This window comes from Scatophagus argus, chromosome 3, assembly GCF_020382885.2.
Source record: "Scatophagus argus isolate fScaArg1 chromosome 3, fScaArg1.pri, whole genome shotgun sequence".
Lineage (NCBI taxonomy): Eukaryota > Metazoa > Chordata > Actinopteri > Scatophagidae > Scatophagus > Scatophagus argus.
In genome coordinates this window covers 1336595-1355478 of record NC_058495.1, presented here as the reverse complement: position 1 = coordinate 1355478, position 18884 = coordinate 1336595, and the positions used below count along the sequence as shown (strand labels likewise).

At 41.6% G+C, this 18884-nt stretch overlaps 1 protein-coding gene across 6 annotated transcripts in view; it reads left to right on the top strand.

The window, feature by feature from the left end:
* cadpsa (Ca2+-dependent activator protein for secretion a) overlaps nucleotides 1-18884 on the top strand; it is a 173845-nt gene that overhangs the window by 112364 nt on the left and 42597 nt on the right. For 3 of the 6 annotated variants that reach the window (XM_046380171.1, XM_046380162.1, XM_046380143.1), the window contains 4 exons: nucleotides 2180-2286; nucleotides 4658-4666; nucleotides 6862-7018; nucleotides 10366-10507. In XM_046380171.1, coding sequence (XP_046236127.1) covers nucleotides 2180-2286; nucleotides 4658-4666; nucleotides 6862-7018; nucleotides 10366-10507 — 415 coding nt within the window. The remainder of the gene's footprint in view (nucleotides 1-2179; nucleotides 2287-4657; nucleotides 4667-6861; nucleotides 7019-10365; nucleotides 10508-18884) is intronic. The other 3 variants (XM_046380181.1, XM_046380189.1, XM_046380152.1) reach the window with 1 other exon arrangement.

The window sequence follows — 18884 nt, the reverse complement described above, 5'->3', positions numbered from 1 at the left end:
ACATAGAGTAGGATGAAAATAAATGAAGTAGAGAAATATATGCAGGTATTCAGGCTTATAGGTCTACACATATAAACCAAGGCAATCATTTTGTGCAAAAATTTCAACAAGATGTCAGTGTGAGCAGCCTTAAGCCAATGGGATAGCATGTCTCCCATCCTGGATCTCTTTCCACTTGTGGTGTTCCAGCTGGTCTGGGTGAATAGGCGTGTAAGTGTGATTGTCCCAAGAAATCTGCTGCTCTTATTCCAAACACCTTCTCCAGTGCTGCTGAGTGTATTTCTCTCATAAGAGGGGTCTGTGAGGTGGACTAGCTGACTGACTACCCCTGCTGTAAATCCTTAAAATGTCCACGGTTGGTTTCTCAAAAAAAATCTCAGGTGAATTTCATAATGAAACAGCATACAAAAAACAAAGGTTACAGTGTGGCCTCTCAGTCCACCATTTGGAGCCTTTAAAGTATGTGTATTAGAGACAGAGTGCCTGGCTTGAAGCCAATTTGACATTAAAGCCAAACAGTGTAACTACAACATGACATGATGCACATTGGCCCAAAAAGACCTTTTCCCTTAAGCTGTGAAAGAAGCAGCTCTAAAGCGGCAGTTGTATTTTTTTGAGCATCACACATGAAATGAGTTGTTTCAAAATGCAGAATGTATGTGGAAGAAAAGGATATAGGGATTTCATAGTTCAACAAGGAAGTGGGATGTTTTTGAGAAGGATGGAAGAAGTGGAAGTTGTGGTGCTGTATCTCATAAAAATCCTTGCACTACATTATCATCCTTATTCCATGGTCTCCTACCAAAGGAAAATAAACATAATTAAAGTCCACACTGAGACCATGTTAGGCAGTCACAAAAAGGAGGACACAATATTCCGACACCAATGTAAGGTAGCAGGTGAACCAAAGAAACCTCAATGAATAAACTTACTCGCAAAAGGAAGTGAAGCAAACTGCAGGTGGCTAGGAGTTCAGGTAATAATTGTCCAAGCACAGAAAATAATCCAAAAATGATGAACTAGGCAGCTGGGAGTGCAGGTAGTAATAGTTCAACAAAATAACACACATAAGGAACACAGAGATCACTGAGAAGCAGATGAATCACAGGGAGCGAAGAAACATGGACAACATTATCTGGCTGTAGTATAAATTCAGTCCTCTTACTTACTTAACGTTCTAAAGGGCATAGTATGGAAGTCAAAGTTACATTCATTGCAGTCTCTATTTATTCTTGTTGTGAATTTCCCCACTGTGGGAATCAGTAAAGATCAATAAAATTCATCTTATCTTATCTTAGAGTGAGATACATCTTCAACATAGAACAGCCAAACTGTAAACTAAGTCAGATACTCTGGAGATAAACACAACATAACCACAACATTACTGCATGATGAGTGTTCAGTGTACATGCTGTTTACATCCCTCATCAAGTCCATGTTTTCTCTAGTAAACTGTTATGTCATAGTGGCGCAGATGTGACTCATTTATTACATACCACTAACCATTACTACTTTCAGCCACCCAACAGTGCTTTCTTGGGACACATTCCTGGGAGCAGTGTTGATAGAAATAATAAAGGAATGAAATGCAGCAAACTTGGAATTACAGTATAACTAGGGCTGGGTAAAATGTGTTTATGTAATGTTGCACATGATTTTTGCCCCAAGAAAATACAGTATACATCACAATTACAACAATTGTAATTGTAATTGTATACAAATACAGTTGTGATTTAAATGAGCCAAAATCTTAGCTGACAGGTTTCTCTACTTGATGCTACTAATGTAATTAATCCTTTTGTCCAAAAGTATTTAAGTCTGATACCCAGCCCTATTTATAATAAGTTGATATGCCATGCTTGTATTTTTAATGTGACTATGAGATTGTCCCAGTGGTTTCGGCTGAGGCTATAGACTGGACTAAGGATCACTTTTGAGGCAACAGCTATATCCAAAATTTGTGAGTGATTTAATCTTTTAGCTTCGGTGTTTGGGAGTAGGCAGGAAAATGTGCATGTTGTTTACTTTTCTAGACATACTATATAAAAGAAAACTCACTTTCACATCTCAGATCAGGGATGTTCTTATATGCTTTTGGTTAGACAGGAGCCTTTGTTTAGAGCAGATACTGATCATACTCGGAGGATGCCCACACTCACCTTTTACCTTTGTGCTCCAGAGAATGTGGGGCGCTTAGTCACCCCTGCCAAAAAGCTGGAGGACACCATACGCCTGGCTGAGCTGGTGATCGAGGTGCTGCAGCAGAATGAGGAACACCATGCTGAGGTCAGTGTGATGATATAGAACCATGCATCTGTGCTCTCTCTCACACACACAGGCATGGTTCACACACCAACTCACACCGAACAAGAATATTTATTTTTGGTTTTGGGGTGAGCTGTAATTGTAAGACAATTTAATGTCCATGTACATAACAATTAGCCTTAATATGAAAGAATTTAATATTTCAAGTTTAAGCATGAACTCAGAATGGAGTTTGATAACAGCATTTGCAGCTAGAGATGATTTGCTCTGTTTTATTAAATCTGAATCTTTCCCCAGCAAATAAAGTGGGACTCCCCTGTCTGTATTCCTCTTTCTCATATTTGACATGCTCTTAGCAAACACATTTGTTAGAATGAAGTTGCTTATCATTAACACAGCATGCAATCTAGTTCATGCAGGCCTTTAGGCTTTTAAAATATTAATTGAATGTACACTATGTAGACAAATGTATTGAGATACACCTCTTTATGGGACTGTATTCCAGAGCCTGAGCTGGGCACCTTGCTTCCAGTGAAGGGAAATCTTAATACTTCAGCACACCAAGACATTTTGGACAATGCTATGCTTCCAACTTTGTGGCAACAGTTTGTTGAAGGCCCTTTTCTATTCCAGCATGACTGTGTCCCAGCACACACAGCAAGGACTTGACTGGCCACAGAAACACTCCAAAATCTTCTGGAAAGCCTTCCCAAAAAAGTGGAAGCTCTTATAGCTTCAAAGCTGTCTATGTATTTAACTGTGTAATGGTGAGGTACCCCAATACCTTTGCCTATATAGTGTACTTGTTCAATTCAGGTCAGTACATTACTTGACATGAAACAAGACGTTACAACCAAACAACCCGAAACACTTTTGCTGGTAACTTTCTCTGGGAGTTTCAGAAGTGGCATGTACAGAGCGAGAGTAATCACTCTGACATGTTTCTGATTATGTGAATTCAAGCTGTTCCAACCATCCCATGTTACAACCGGACCTGTTTTCCTAACCAAGCACAGTGCTTGCTATGGCATGTCAAAACACATAATTTATTATAGCTATTATTCCTATAATTGTTATTTTTTGTAACATACCAATATCGGGATTTTTATGGTAATAATACCAAATGTATTGTAAAAATGATTATTCTTTTAAATATTGTGTTAATTCATGATAAATTATTTTTGTTGGTCAGCAGTAACTTTGTGTTATTTATCTCACATGAAAGCAGCATGCCTATATTATTGTAGGGATTGTCAGTCTGTGTAGGATCCCCAAAGCCAGTATCGATGGCTATTAGTATCAGTTTACGGCTGTGAGACTCAACGGCGTCTTCTGGATATGCCCCACAAAATGACTGTTCAGTACAAACAGCGCTTGTGGACAGAGGACACTGCTAACAATGGCCTGTACAAGATAAGTTGACGATTGTACTAAAGTACAACAAATGAAGTATATATTTTGTTAAATCACACCCAAGCCTTAGGGTAAAGACAGTAATTCTAAAATGAATTCAGTTCTGTGGAATTAAACTAACGCCACACTAATCACAACTGGCCTTCTGGTATTTGATAACCAAGTTGGAGGTAATGTAAGAAGTGCAGTGAAAAGTCTTTGAGAATTTCTCCTCATCAGCCTTTGCACTGCAATGAAAGCATCATGCTGTGTTTTTGCTAAATTGGCTGGAAACCTGTGCAGATATGACAAACTCCATCAGCCTCAGTGTTTAGAGGTATTGAATCAAATTTGTCAGTCACATTTAGCAGTTTTATGTTTGGTATATTGATTGACTTCAGAAATCCCGTTCACAGTCTTTCCGCTGAATGAGTGAATGACTTTGTATTCAGTACAGTTTTTAAAAGCATCAGTATATCTGCAGGGGAGATCAAGATTAGTTTTAGAAGATAAATTGAGCTGCAGAAGTTATTTTATATTACTCCTGAGTGAGCCATCTCAAGTTTTATGTTCATTCAAATTCCAAATGTCCCTCACCAGTGACTACATACTAAGTCATCATACTGTGTCTTACCTACACAGTTGACTATACCTATGCAAAGTATACACCTGGAAGTGTGGTGTAGAAATATCAGGTTTGTCTGTATATTACAACAGGGTTGCTTCTTCTTCTTGGAAAAAACTGAGTTGAAGAGATCCTGAAGCATAACAACAAAACTCATGTAGGCAAAAGGAAAAGTGATGCACTAGTGAAGAAACATGTTTTGTTTTGATTTAAAGATTCTGTAATCTGCTCAGTCTTTTTGTCTTTTTACTGTGAATGCTGTGCATTTTACATTACTGTAAGCTACATTATTTTTGTCATTATTTAACCAAATCAAAATTGACTTATTCCCTTTCTGCTTTCATTTCAATGATTTATTTGGAAATATTTGAACAGGGAAAAGAGGTATGTGATTGTCTTAGTGCTGTGTTTCCTACCCTACTCTAAGTCCTGTGCATGCACTTTATAATACGGCTATTATTGTAAGATAGTCATTAATGTTTCCCTGCTCAGTGATGGCCCAGAATCCCTTACCGCTTGTGGTTGGTGATAATAAAGTGCTTGTGGCAGTGGTTGTTAGCTCCTAAGCTAGCAACAGTTTTGCCTTTGATGATGAAGAACAGAGACAAGCACTTAAGCAATGTGTTTTACATTTACTGACACTCTGAGGAAACAAAGTGCAGAGTTTTAAATGCTGGATGCCTAACTTTCTGTCTCAAAGAATGCAACTCTGTACATTGTTTTCTAGGTGTTTACCCCCAAATCATCCCTGAAAAAGCTAATGTTTCCTGTGATTAGCCATGTGTCATTTATTCTACCAAGTCTAGCACGTTTACCTCTTCCTCCCATAAAGAACTCTTTCCTCTCCATTGGATCCTGCAGCACACACAATGGAGGAAATACAAAGCATGCTTTGGGTGATCATAAATAACATCACTCCCTCACATTTCAGTGAAAATGCATAATGCTGCTGGTCAGAGGATGTAAGCACACTAATGAAGCAGCTTAACCAGCATTGGCGTTGGCATTCACCTGTGGCAAATAGTATCAGTTGCATTTTTATTGTTCAGTTCATGATGAAAACCCATTCAGGAGTTAAGGTTATTATCATTCATTGAAATTAGCTTTTATTTATTTACACGTGTGGTTTTAAAGCTGGTTATAGCTTATCCTATATACTAGCCCATTTTGTGACTCTCATGTAGTCACCAATTTTTAACTTGGAGGCTTTTGCACTTGTTACTGCACCCAACTTAAAGCAATGAGCCACAGTTTTGTCAAAAATGAGAAGTAAAATTGCAGAAGGTTTAGCAGTTCGAAAATCATGCTCATAACCCTCTAAGACATCGGTTTCCAACCTCTTATCCCCAGAGCCCTGTCAGATGATATCAAGTACCCCTTCATCAGCACCACCAGTTATATTCCATATGATATGAAAAAAGAAGGCATTCCAGCACTGTGGAAAGATGCAAAGCAATAAGCTTTTTACTAAAATATAATACATAGTAATCACCAACATTTTAATTAATAACATTTTTCTTAGGAACTGTAACAAATTACAATTACATTTATTTTATAATTTAATTCCGTAATTTAATTACATGTCACTAGTTACTCCCCATTTTTGTTTCACCTAAATGGAGATGTAAGGAGATGCAACTTACAAAACAAGCTCAAATTTTAAATCTTTGGGAATTTATTTGGGGTTACTGAAAAAAGATATTTTTTTTAAAAGATGCAATTTTACTTCAAATTGTTTTTTGACTTATGTTTGTGACTTGAATACAAAATGCAAAAATGACGATTACATGAGTGGCACTGACTGGATGTACTCTTGCCAACTATCCCACACCAACTGTCCAATGCTAAAAGCTCCATTGGCAAGTGCATGACCACCCCACCCACCCCCGCCAACCACATCCCTCCCCCCCATACCACCCCCCCATGGGCACATTCACATTACAGTGTTGCCAGCTTGATGTGAATGAGCAAACACTATAGATCCTCAAGGGTCCCTCTTAAGAGGCCTGGCAAGAGTGGGGGTGCATGGAGGAATACGAGTGTTTTTGATGTGCATGAGAGTAACCTGGTCCCTAACAGTCACTCCACTGTGCCTATTTTATGTGGAGATATGAGTGCAACACAGCTTGCTAGCCCCTTTCTTCTGACTGACTTGCTTAAGGACCTGCGGTTGAGTGTTTAAGTAGTTCCCTGCCATGCCTGTCAAGGAGCTGCTGCTGTTTCCTCTTGTGGGCCAACAGAAAAGTGTGTGATTTTCCGTGTCCAAGCGCTGTTTTTGTGTTATGGGTTGTGAAGAAGCCTTCCCCGGAGATCATACAGCAGTCAAGTCATTGAGGCAACAACTTGACCTCATATGGTGAAAGGGGAGAGAGATAGTGAAGGGTCTTTGCAATAGATCAGTGGAGTTTCATTACATCTTGAGCCTTTATGGTAAATGAGATTGAGCATGGTAATTGTAAATTCATACCCATAGGGGAACACTTATCAGCACTCTCTCTTTGTCTAATTTGTCTCTTTTCTTTCACTCTCAACCTCTGTTTTTTTCCACTCTCACTGTCTGTCCTACATTCCATCCAAAGGCCTTTGCGTGGTGGTCAGATCTGATGGTGGAGCATGCCGAGACCTTCCTGTGTCTCTACTCGACTGACATGGATGCGGCTCTTGAAGTTCAGCCGCCCGACAGCTGGGACAGTTTCCCCCTCTTTCAGCTGCTCAATGACTTTCTAAGAGTGGACTGTGAGTAAGGAGCTATCACTAAAACAATTTAGCACTCAACGCTGTAATGTGAATGTACCTGTGTCTCAGCATTTCTTCACTGATCTGTGTGATCAGGAAAAGAAATGGTAAGTTAGGTTTCTTGCTAAGGTTAATATAAATTATAATATAATATAAATTATGATCTTAAAGAAATAGAAACACATCCAAAAGAAAAAAAACAAGATGTATTAGATAAATTAAGCTATATGTACCATTTACAAAAAATTTCATCTCACTATTTGCATCAGTTTGATTGCTTTGGTGTTTATTGACCACAAACAACTAACATCCCAAATGTACATCCTTTAATCATGTTTCTGCTGCCCAGTACAAATTTGCTGTGTTGGCATCCAGTGGCATCTTTTCATTGGCTTTGTATGTGATTGTGGCTTTTTAAACCCTCCTTTTTTAACATCATTATATTAACTGTGTTCATCAGTTTAAATCCCTAATTTTTATATATAAGCACCTTGCCTTTGTCATTTTGGAGTCAGTTACAAAGGTGGAAAAAGCATAACCATTAAACATTAGTTTGTAAAGTTGACAAGACACATCCTACATCTGTCATATGTGAAGCATCACATCACACTTTCATTCACTGCATGACCAAACAAACCAGACCTTTAATCAAATTATCTCTGCACTGCTAATGTCTTGTTACCTCATTTATTCAGAACAGCTCTTTGTATTTAAGGTTGCTGTGACTATTAAAATTTCTTTTTCATCCATCCAACGTGACACCAAAACACTGTCCTGTAATGTGATTGCCTGACTCATCAAATCCTGCTTTACCAATTTTAAAAAGTGTGATATTTCAAACTGACATCCATATGATTGCTAAGCAATAGTTTTGTTTTTGTGATGTGATCAGTTCAGTTTAAGTTCAATTTATAATTCTGACAGTATTTCAAAGTTTTAATTTTCTTTCCTTTTTTTATTAGATTTCTTATCAGTTTTACTAAAGTTATGTTTTCTTTTAACATTTTATGCACAAAAAGCAGAAAAATCCCCAAAATCAAGACCATTAGATGGTTATAGTGATAGTTTACAGCTGCCGTTGCCCTGTGCGCTCCAGTCTCCCTGAAATATCTCTCAAACGTCCCTGAAATCATTCCTGTCAGTTTGAGATGTCGACTTTTGGCCTGGAGTGGAGCATGTGTCTGTGTATGTGTGTGTGTGTGTGTGTGTGTGAGACAGAGAGAGAGAGCACTCTGACTGAAGATAACAGTCAGGTCTTGATGCTGGTTGCTGCAAGCCAGCCATCTCTCTAATGAACTGCATGTACGTGCCTGCAGGAACACTGTGGAGCTGTCTATGGTCCTGTAAAGGAAACACTTCAGTGCGCACAATGCAGGCTCAATCTGCAGGGTGCTAATTGTCCCTGGGGAATGCTTCCCCCCCTTTCAGTTTGTCAGTCGGGAGTCAAGGAGAAGGCAGAGCATGGTCCACTCATTTAGCTGAACGAAGATGACTGCAAATAGCTCATTATGCTCACTTGTTAGTGTCATCAAATTGGCCACCTTCTCATTTGCTACATATTGTCAATTACGTCAAAATGGCAACTGAAATGCATACCAGTGGAAGTAGCTACACAACAGAGCAGTTGACACAGGGAAAGGAGTTATAAAAAAAACAGATGCTTACTGACTTTCATTTCATTGTGTTTCAAATCGAGTTTATTCATTCAGCTGACGATACACATATGCACTGCGTGCTAATGTAAAAATTCTGTAGTTGACAAACTTGGGTCCTAAAACCCAGATGTCTTAAAAATGAAATCATCTTTAACCTTAAATAAAACTCAGTATTAGTCAACACACACATCTTGGTTAAGATGAACGCCGACTTCTTAAGAGCTACGTAAAATCTAAATTGTAGTTCTTGCAAAAGTGCAAGAACACTATGGAAGCACAAACATTGGAATTCATCGGGCCAAAGGAATGACTATCAGTGACTGAACTAATCTTCCGGCCACAGTGTTATTATGTAGCACAGTAACAATCCACCTGCAATAGCATCAGAGCCACAGAGCTCCCACTGCTCACACAGTGTAACGAGCACAAACACTTTAATAGAGCATATAATCTTGGGGATATCTTTTCCAAAGAAGGTCATCTTCTCTGTTGCCCCACAGCGGTGCACTTATGTAGCAGTAAATAGCCTTAGCACTAGTCAGGCACCAAAGTCGGGCTGCCATGTGAGGAGTTAATGAGGTATAAAGCAGTGGTAGCTGGGCCACGGCGAGCCCTGCGAATATACTCCTGGACACAACACATCCAAGTGGACAGCAGCCGCTCAAGTGGCTAATTGGGAGAGTGGCAATCAGGGAACACAACAAACATTGCACCTACTGTGTATCATCGACCTTGACTCCAATGCCAACACACACAAACACAAACACACACATTCTCAGAGGGGGAGAGAAAAACAAAGAGCAAGAGAGGGAGAGGAAAACCAGACACACTGCATGGAGCCGTGAGGCATCACATTAACACACACTGGCCTCCATTTTATCTCCTGTGGTCTTTGTCAGTGTTGCCTTTTTACCAGTTGGGAGCCGAGGGAGACTGGGGGAAATGTGTTTGATGGGCTGGATTTAGAAATACCCCGAGACTCCAACCTTTTGTTTACAAAGATTGAAAAGTGGATATGCTGTGTCATACCTGCTAATGAAAAGCCAATGTTAGCCGCAAACGCCGACCTCCCCTGTCATTGTTCATTATCACCATTTAGGACATTATTTGTCTTGCTGCCCGAGAGGTTTAATTCGATTCAGTTCAATTCAATGTATTTATATATCACCAGATCACGACAAAAGCTATCTCATGGTGCTTTCCAACTAGAGCAGATTTAGAACAAACTCTTTAATTTAATTTGCTTTGCAACCTAGCATGTACATGAACATGTGAGAATGTGAAAAGGCCCTTCAGGTCACAGCTATACACGTGACATCTGTAGTGACTGAGTAGTATCTGTATCTGTTCAGTCAACCTCCCTAGAGACAATATGTGTCCATAATGATGGCCAAGAAAGAACTCTGGAGCTGAGCAGAGTACTTAAAGGTTCCTGGTGAGGTTTTAGACCTTTAACAGCTCTGTTCCTGTTTTGTTTATCTTGCGCATGTATGTGTGACACAAGTGATGCGACAGACATTCTTGTCACTATTTCTCAAATGAACAGGTGGTGCTAACATGCCTAAAAAACACAGCAATGGACTAGAAAAGACTGCCAAGTGTTACATGTATCATAAAACTGCCATGACACCACACTAAGTCAGCGTTTTGTGCTATGTGCTTAGGCGTGACTTTAGTGTCTTATTTCCTCAGATAATCTGTGCAATGGGAAGTTCCACAAACACCTGCAGGACCTGTATGCCCCATTGGTGGTACGATATGTTGACCTGATGGAATCCTCCATTGCGCAGTCCATTCACAGAGGTTTTGAAAGGGAATCCTGGGAACCTGTCAAGTAAGGAAGCCTTAATTCATCTGGACTTTACCTGTCGTATTCTCCTGAATTGTGGATGTGTTATTTAGGATTATGTAATTTTTACTGTGCAGATCAGTTCACAGATTTAACTTTGGTTTTGACTTTTCATTGAATATTAAGTGTACTTAACAGGATATGAGCCTTTTTTGCTTTCAAAGCTGCTTAAATTCTCTTGTATTTGTACGAACATAAAAACAGTGGTTGCCATCTTATATAAGAATACCTAATTGTTTGTAACATATTCAGGGAGGTCACAATATATATAGCGTATATGGGATTTGTTGTACAAAGATACTAAGTTTGTATTATTGCACCCCTGATCAAGATATTTACTCTCAGCTTTTATCCATTGCTGCTACAGCTGAATGCGCTAATCAATATGCTGATTACAACAGCACTGTTCCGTTTTTGTGCTGCTTCCAGTTTGGTACTAGATACTAATACTACAGTATGAAATACTGCTGTCTACTGATGTTGAGAGTGGATATTTTAAATACAGAATACCTCTAACAGGAAACAAAACAAGGTCAGTGCTGCTCCATGTCAATCACACTCTTACTTTGGAACACTACTTACAATGACAAAACTGAAAACAACACCAAAGAGGTGTTGGGATCTCTGGCCATGCGCTCTGGAGAACAATAGAGCGGCCTACATGTAACCCATAAAGCCTGAGTTAGAGTGACCAACTGTTAGAGCCCCCACTCATGATGTGCAACTAGTCATAAATTCCTGAGTTTAAACTCAGAACCAGCACGGACATTGGCTGCGTGCCAGCCATCTCCACGGGGGTCCGAAGTGACGTCACTCAGGTAATAAAAGGTCACTGCGACCATCAGCATGCGCTTTTTCCCCGTGCGTGCTGTGACAGTGAGAGCTTCTCCAGGCTCTCCAAATGTCCAAACCGCCAAAAGGGAGCAACAATCAAACGTTTTGATTAACATCATTTTAGATCCCGGGTCACAGTTCTGCAACTCGCAGGCCGAGAAACAGACTGCTGTATTTTCTCCGTAACTTTTCCTTTTTTCCTTTTACCGACGTGGATCGCTGAACAATCAGCTGATCGCACGTTAACGAGCCGCGCGCCGACTTTGTTAAGGACGAAACAAAGTTTGTTAACTTTTTCATCGGTGATTTTCTCCGCTGCCGCCGAGAGATCAACACTCCGCATCATCAGAATAACGGACCGCCAGCATCCCGCCGAGGACGACGCTGCGAACGTTTAAGCGGATCATTATTTCAAACTCCGAATGATCGGAGCAACGCAACGTAAGAGGCTTATGTCTGGGCAGAGATAGTGTAACGTAGGGTTGTTTACACATGATTTATGTAACTTTTAAGCGCTGCATTCATTGATTTTGTTTTCCGGTCGGTCATTTCCGCCGTTTCAGCGAGACCGCGCGTCACCAGTTAAAGGACCAATAGCTGAGCAGATAAGCTCCGGTTTACTGACTCCGCTATTGTGTGGTTACACGCGAGTTTCTAAAGAATTAGAGTGGATTATTTTATTGGGTTGTGTTTTCTTGTATTTTCATTTCTATCTTTCCTCACACTCTTCTTTCTGAACGGTGAGGCGAAAGTCCGAGCACGCGATCACGAACCGTAACCAAGGGGTACGTGGCGCTCAAAGGCTTCCGCCCATCGTTCCCTTCTGTGACCACATAAGCAACATCACGTTGGTTATCACCATCTTGGCTCTGAATAATACGGCCGGCGTATTCTTCGGTAGTCATTTGAAGTTTTGCTGAGTCATCACATGCGTGTGACTAGTTTTGTTTGCTGAGTCATCCTTTATGTGGTTGTTCATCCTGGTGTGCTGACCCCTCCTCACGTAGTCCTCCACCATTTTGGTTGTAGTTTCCCCACTCGCCATTCTGGTTGTAGCTCCTCCCCTCATGTGGCCATCCGCCATCTTAATTGTAGCCAGCCACTAGCTTGTTGTTAGCTGCTATCTTGTTAGCTGCTATCTTGCTAACTGCCATTTTGTTTGTTTTTAGCCTGTAGCTTGTTAGCCACCCTCTGGCTAGCATGCTAACCGCCATCTTGTTTGTTTTTAGCCACTAGCTTGTTAGCCGCTACCTGGCTAGCTTGTTAGCCCCCATACTGTTGTCATCATCTCTCTCTGTCACACACACCCATACACACACACACACACACACACACTCCTGCATATATGCACACCTATGTATAGATATACTCTTGTTGCTGTACCTGTGTTATCTTAGTTAATAGTTAATGTGTGTTTATAAAACTTAGATTATAATAGTGTTTATTACAAAGTGATGCTTATCTATGGATGGTTGTTGCTGTTTAATAAATCCTGTTATAGTCTAACCTGTCGTTGCCTGTGGTTATTGTGTATGTACTTGTAATAACAGCTGAATTCATGACAGCCAGTGCTCGGATTCATCCTTCACAATTTTAAGAGACTGTTTTCCCATTAATTAATTTGGCTATTGGTCCCTGGTGACAGGGTGGTGCCCCGATATTTATGTGTATTAAGCATACACTGATTTTACTTTAATGATTATTTCCCATAATCATTGACTCTTTGCCAATAACCAAATTGCTCCTACTAAGTCGCACAACATCATTGGTGCCCCGTGTGAGGCTGTCTTATTCTAGCTGTGTTACAGTATAAACACAATAACAAAAAGGCAAAACCAAACTTTTCCATGGGTCCACCAACATAATTGGGGTCCCAGGTGAGTTTGTCTAATTCCAGCTGTGTTATAGTATCACCACAGTAACCTGCTGCTGACGGTTTAGAGAATTTCTTTTCTTTTGTGTTGTTTTATTATTCTCCTTATTCTCCTCTTTTCTCAGAATTAGAGTGAAGAAGCCGTCCCCTGCATTTTTAATTGTTAACTATTAATTACGGGTACTAAGAGTATTGGTTGTGTTGTGTTGTGATTGCACTAAGAGGTGCCATAGATTGGACAGTGGATTACCTAGGTTAAGTGGCAGAACGCAGGCCGTGTTCTCTTGCTTTCCTGGTTCTGTGAGTCCTGTTTTGACGTGCACTAACTCCTTTAGCATAAGGTATAGTGCTACTGTGTAACCTCAGTTACAACTACTTAGCAGCCAGAGTTAGCCCAGCACATTGTTGATTTTTGTAGGTTTGTAAGCCACAGGTTGAAGCCCACCTGTGCAACTTAAACTTGCTCAGTGTAGCAGTTTTGTGATTTTTGTTTTGTCTGTTCAGTGGAAAGACAAAATGAGCAGTAGGGATTCCCACACCCCAGGAGCCAGAGGCTCCCAAGAGGCAGATGACCTGGACATGCAGGCCACAGTCACTGGCCTCGTGAAATTGGCAGTTAATGGCATGAGTGACCTGAACAGCTACAACGCTAGCACCTGTGATAAGAAAATACAGGAAGTGGTCACTTGTCACTTGTCCCTCATTTCTCAGATGCTCAGTCAGGTAACAATGCTTTATCACCGTAAAGCCCAGTTACAAGCTGCAGAGTATATGGAGCGGATTACAGTGTTGCAGACCAGCTATCATGCTGAGCAACACAAAAACTTGATCCTACAGCAAGAGGTTAAGGACCTTAGGGATCAGCTGAGTGAAGTTAAGGAGGAAAATGAGACCATCCAGCAGGATTGTCCTTATTTAAATTTGCAGCTCCAAACGACGGAGGATCAGGTGAAAGCAGCCTTGATCCCTGATCCGTCTGATATTGGTTCTGACCCAGATGCAGCCCCTGTCCCAGAAGAGATGGTGAAAACGCGAACGGCGGATACCATGGAGGACAAGCTGCGGGCTGAACGACAGGCATCCCGCGCACGGATAGCCGCCACATGTCAGGAGCTTGAGGGTGCTCGACAGACAGTTCGAGCCACACCCACTGATCTGAGGACAGTTAGTGGAGAGGTAGCAGCCCCTACTGAGATGCCCGACATGATCATTGATGACCAGTACACTCCTCCACTGGTCCACCATAGGCATGGGAATGCCTCATGCACAAGAAGTGCAACTTCATCAGCTCTCCAGCGCTCCATACCTGACTTTGCCAAAGGAAGAACCTCCCTGGAGAAAGGTGGACATCAGCCATACTCCTTGAGAGACGACAGGGACTTTGGCCCCACACCGGCCGACATGCCATATCTAGGGCGCCGCTCACGCCCTCACTTTGACCAAACCTCTTCTCCGAAACGAAGGAGGAGTCATGGTTTTTTCCCCCAGATGCAAGCGGGACCAGGTCCCCCGGCATACCAATCACTCCGCCCACAGGGTGGACACCCCAGTCAGAGGACCAACAGTCCTAACTGGTCACAAAACCTGAGACCACCACCACAAGACTCTTGTCAGCCAGACAGAAAGGTCAGGTTTAAATCCAACTCCAAACAGGGTAGGAGGTATGGTGGCAAAGCCCCACTTCCATTTAAAGGGGAAGACTTCCAAAAGGAAAGTTTAAAAGAGCTTATAAGGAAGTGTGGGGCGGAGACGTTCAGATCGACCACTCAGGCCGCCTAGTCACCCAAACATACTCCTAACACCAGAAACCCTGTTCCTTTAACTGCTTTTGTTTTTCCTTATATATATATATATATATTTCCCCTTTTGATTTTCTTATAGCATCACCAGCTGTTTAGGATAGATTAACCCGACCAGCCACGGGGAGGGGGGGGTTGATGCTCACCCACGCCCTGACTCACCTGTGGTGGTCACCATGGTTACAAAACCACTCTCCAGACACTTCAGCAGGTTGCATATTGGACATCCATGAACAACAACACCAGAGGTTAAATTCAAGGATGCCTTACCTGCTGTCATTTTTAATTAACCATCCTCTGAATCGAGCACAAATTCAGGGAAAGGGGGGTCACCTTTTATATTCTAATCTTCAAGTCAGTTAGATTGAACCAATCCCTAAATTTACTGAAGGTAATAAATCCCTCCTTATAATTATCATAGACCTCTAGAAATTAGAGCTAGGCTCTGTTGTAACCATAACTATCATAGACTGGCAGAATGAGCAACTGAAGTCTGTTTTGAATGTTGGTTTTGGCAAGACACTACACGTATGTCATTTATATTGGTGTATCATGAGGGAGACTCCTCATTGTATTTTGAACCTTAAACACATGTACCTGAACCAGGAATATCCACTGGGTCTGCCCCAGCAGCCATTTGTCAGAGATGTGAATGATCTCTGTGGTTTGAGAGTTGACTCACCCTAGCAAAAATGCCAGGGTACCGTGTCTGCAAGAACAGAGGAAAGTGAGATCCTCGCAGAGTGAATTGGCCACCTATGGCTTGTGAATACAGTCACCACAAAGCCCCATTAGCCTACGACCGGCATGATATAGCCACTAAGCTGCTGGCTACATTAGAATACATAGCCAATTCACTGATACTCCTCCTCTTCTTTCTCCTCTCTTTCTTTCCTTGGGTACCTACATTGAGCTATGCTCTTTTAAAATTGTGTTAAATGCGTTGTTGAAATGCCAATTAATCATAGTGGAGTTAGTTAGCTCATTATTCATATCTGCCCAGACTGTGTCTCAACTCTGTCCAGACATTAAAGCCTCAATGAACTCTGAATTAAAGCCTCAATGAACTCTGAGCTAAAGCCTCAATGAACTCTGAACTTTGAACTGTTGATCACTGTGTCTGCTCATCAGCCAACAGGAAGGAAGCCAGAAGGATGACCACCTTCAGCGCACATGGACCATTCGACCTTAGAGAATGTTGCTCTAAAGACTGTGGCCCCTACCCCATTCTTCAGACCAAAGGGGGGATGTTGGGATCTCTGGCCATGCGCTCTGGAGAACAATAGAGCGGCCTACATGTAACCCATAAAGCCTGAGTTAGAGTGACCAACTGTTAGAGCCCCCACTCATGATGTGCAACTAGTCATAAATTCCTGAGTTTAAACTCAGAACCAGCACGGACATTGGCTGCGTGCCAGCCATCTCCACGGGGGTCCGAAGTGACGTCACTCAGGTAATAAAAGGTCACTGCGACCATCAGCATGCGCTTTTTCCCCGTGCGTGCTGTGACAGTGAGAGCTTCTCCAGGCTCTCCAAATGTCCAAACCGCCAAAAGGGAGCAACAATCAAACGTTTTGATTAACATCATTTTAGATCCCGGGTCACAGTTCTGCAACTCGCAGGCCGAGAAACAGACTGCTGTATTTTCTCCGTAACTTTTCCTTTTTTCCTTTTACCGACGTGGATCGCTGAACAATCAGCTGATCGCACGTTAACGAGCCGCGCGCCGACTTTGTTAAGGACGAAACAAAGTTTGTTAACTTTTTCATCGGTGATTTTCTCCGCTGCCGCCGAGAGATCAACACTCCGCATCATCAGAATAACGGACCGCCAGCATCCCGCCGAGGACGACGCTGCGAACGTTTAAGCGGATCATTATTTCAAACTCCGAATGATCGGAGCAACGCAACGTAAGAGGCTTATGTCTGGGCAGAGATAGTGTAACGTAGGGTTGTTTACACATGATTTATGTAACTTTTAAGCGCTGCATTCATTGATTTTGTTTTCCGGTCGGTCATTTCCGCCGTTTCAGCGAGACCGCGCGTCACCAGTTAAAGGACCAATAGCTGAGCAGATAAGCTCCGGTTTACTGACTCCGCTATTGTGTGGTTACACGCGAGTTTCTAAAGAATTAGAGTGGATTATTTTATTGGGTTGTGTTTTCTTGTATTTTCATTTCTATCTTTCCTCACACTCTTCTTTCTGAACGGTGAGGCGAAAGTCCGAGCACGCGATCACGAACCGTAACCAAGGGGTACGTGGCGCTCAAAGGCTTCCGCCCATCGTTCCCTTCTGTGACCACATAAGCAACATCACGTTGGTTATCACCATCTTGGCTCTGAATAATACGGCCGGCGTATTCTTCGGTAGTCATTTGAAGTTTTGCTGAGTCATCACATGCGTGTGACTAGTTTTGTTTGCTGAGTCATCCTTTATGTGGTTGTTCATCCTGGTGTGCTGACCCCTCCTCACGTAGTCCTCCACCATTTTGGTTGTAGTTTCCCCACTCGCCATTCTGGTTGTAGCTCCTCCCCTCATGTGGCCATCCGCCATCTTAATTGTAGCCAGCCACTAGCTTGTTGTTAGCTGCTATCTTGTTAGCTGCTATCTTGCTAACTGCCATTTTGTTTGTTTTTAGCCTGTAGCTTGTTAGCCACCCTCTGGCTAGCATGCTAACCGCCATCTTGTTTGTTTTTAGCCACTAGCTTGTTAGCCGCTACCTGGCTAGCTTGTTAGCCCCCATACTGTTGTCATCATCTCTCTCTGTCACACACACCCATACACACACACACACACACACACACTCCTGTATATATGCACACCTATGTATAGATATACTCTTGTTGCTGTACCTGTGTTATCTTAGTTAATAGTTAATGTGTGTTTATAAAACTTAGATTATAATAGTGTTTATTACAAAGTGATGCTTATCTATGGATGGTTGTTGCTGTTTAATAAATCCTGTTATAGTCTAACCTGTCGTTGCCTGTGGTTATTGTGTATGTACTTGTAATAACAGCTGAATTCATGACAGCCAGTGCTCGGATTCATCCTTCACAATTTTAAGAGACTGTTTTCCCATTAATTAATTTGGCTATTGGTCCCTGGTGACAGGGTGGTGCCCCGATATTTATGTGTATTAAGCATACACTGATTTTACTTTAATGATTATTTCCCATAATCATTGACTCTTTGCCAATAACCAAATTGCTCCTACTAAGTCGCACAACAGAGGAATGAACATATACGTCAAAGCATTTAATAACAACATAATGAATGCGTCTTACACACTGTCTACAGTAGTATTTGGCTGCATTTTTCAAGACATTCTCCATAACACAGAATTGACAGATATGTTTAGTTTAGTCAGTACCCATGCTGAATACTGGATTCTAAATCACTAAAATGCCACTGAACCCAGAGCACTGTGTGTGTGTGTGTGTGTGTGGGTAGGTGGGTGGTTGTGTATACATATTACTACTGTCGTGGGGGCAAAAATCTGTTTACACAGTCACATTGTGAGGACCCGCTTTACTTTACAAAACACAATTCTCCACGTGTGTGTGTGTGTTTATTGGATGTGTTTATAGTTTGTGGCATGGTTGGGTCTGAGTTTTAATTAAAGCTCATGAAACCCCATTTCCACCAATGTGAAAAAAAGATCCTTTTGAGAGGCTTTCTCGAGATAATTACTTATTTATCACAAAGTAACGAGTTAGCATTTCTCAATAATGACTTAGAATCCCTAAAAAATGACTTTGATTCTCAAAATGATGACTTATGGTCTCTCTCCCTCTCTTTTTTTTTCATTTGCATCAGATTTGATGTGTTTTCTGTCTTGTGTTATTCTGTTTCT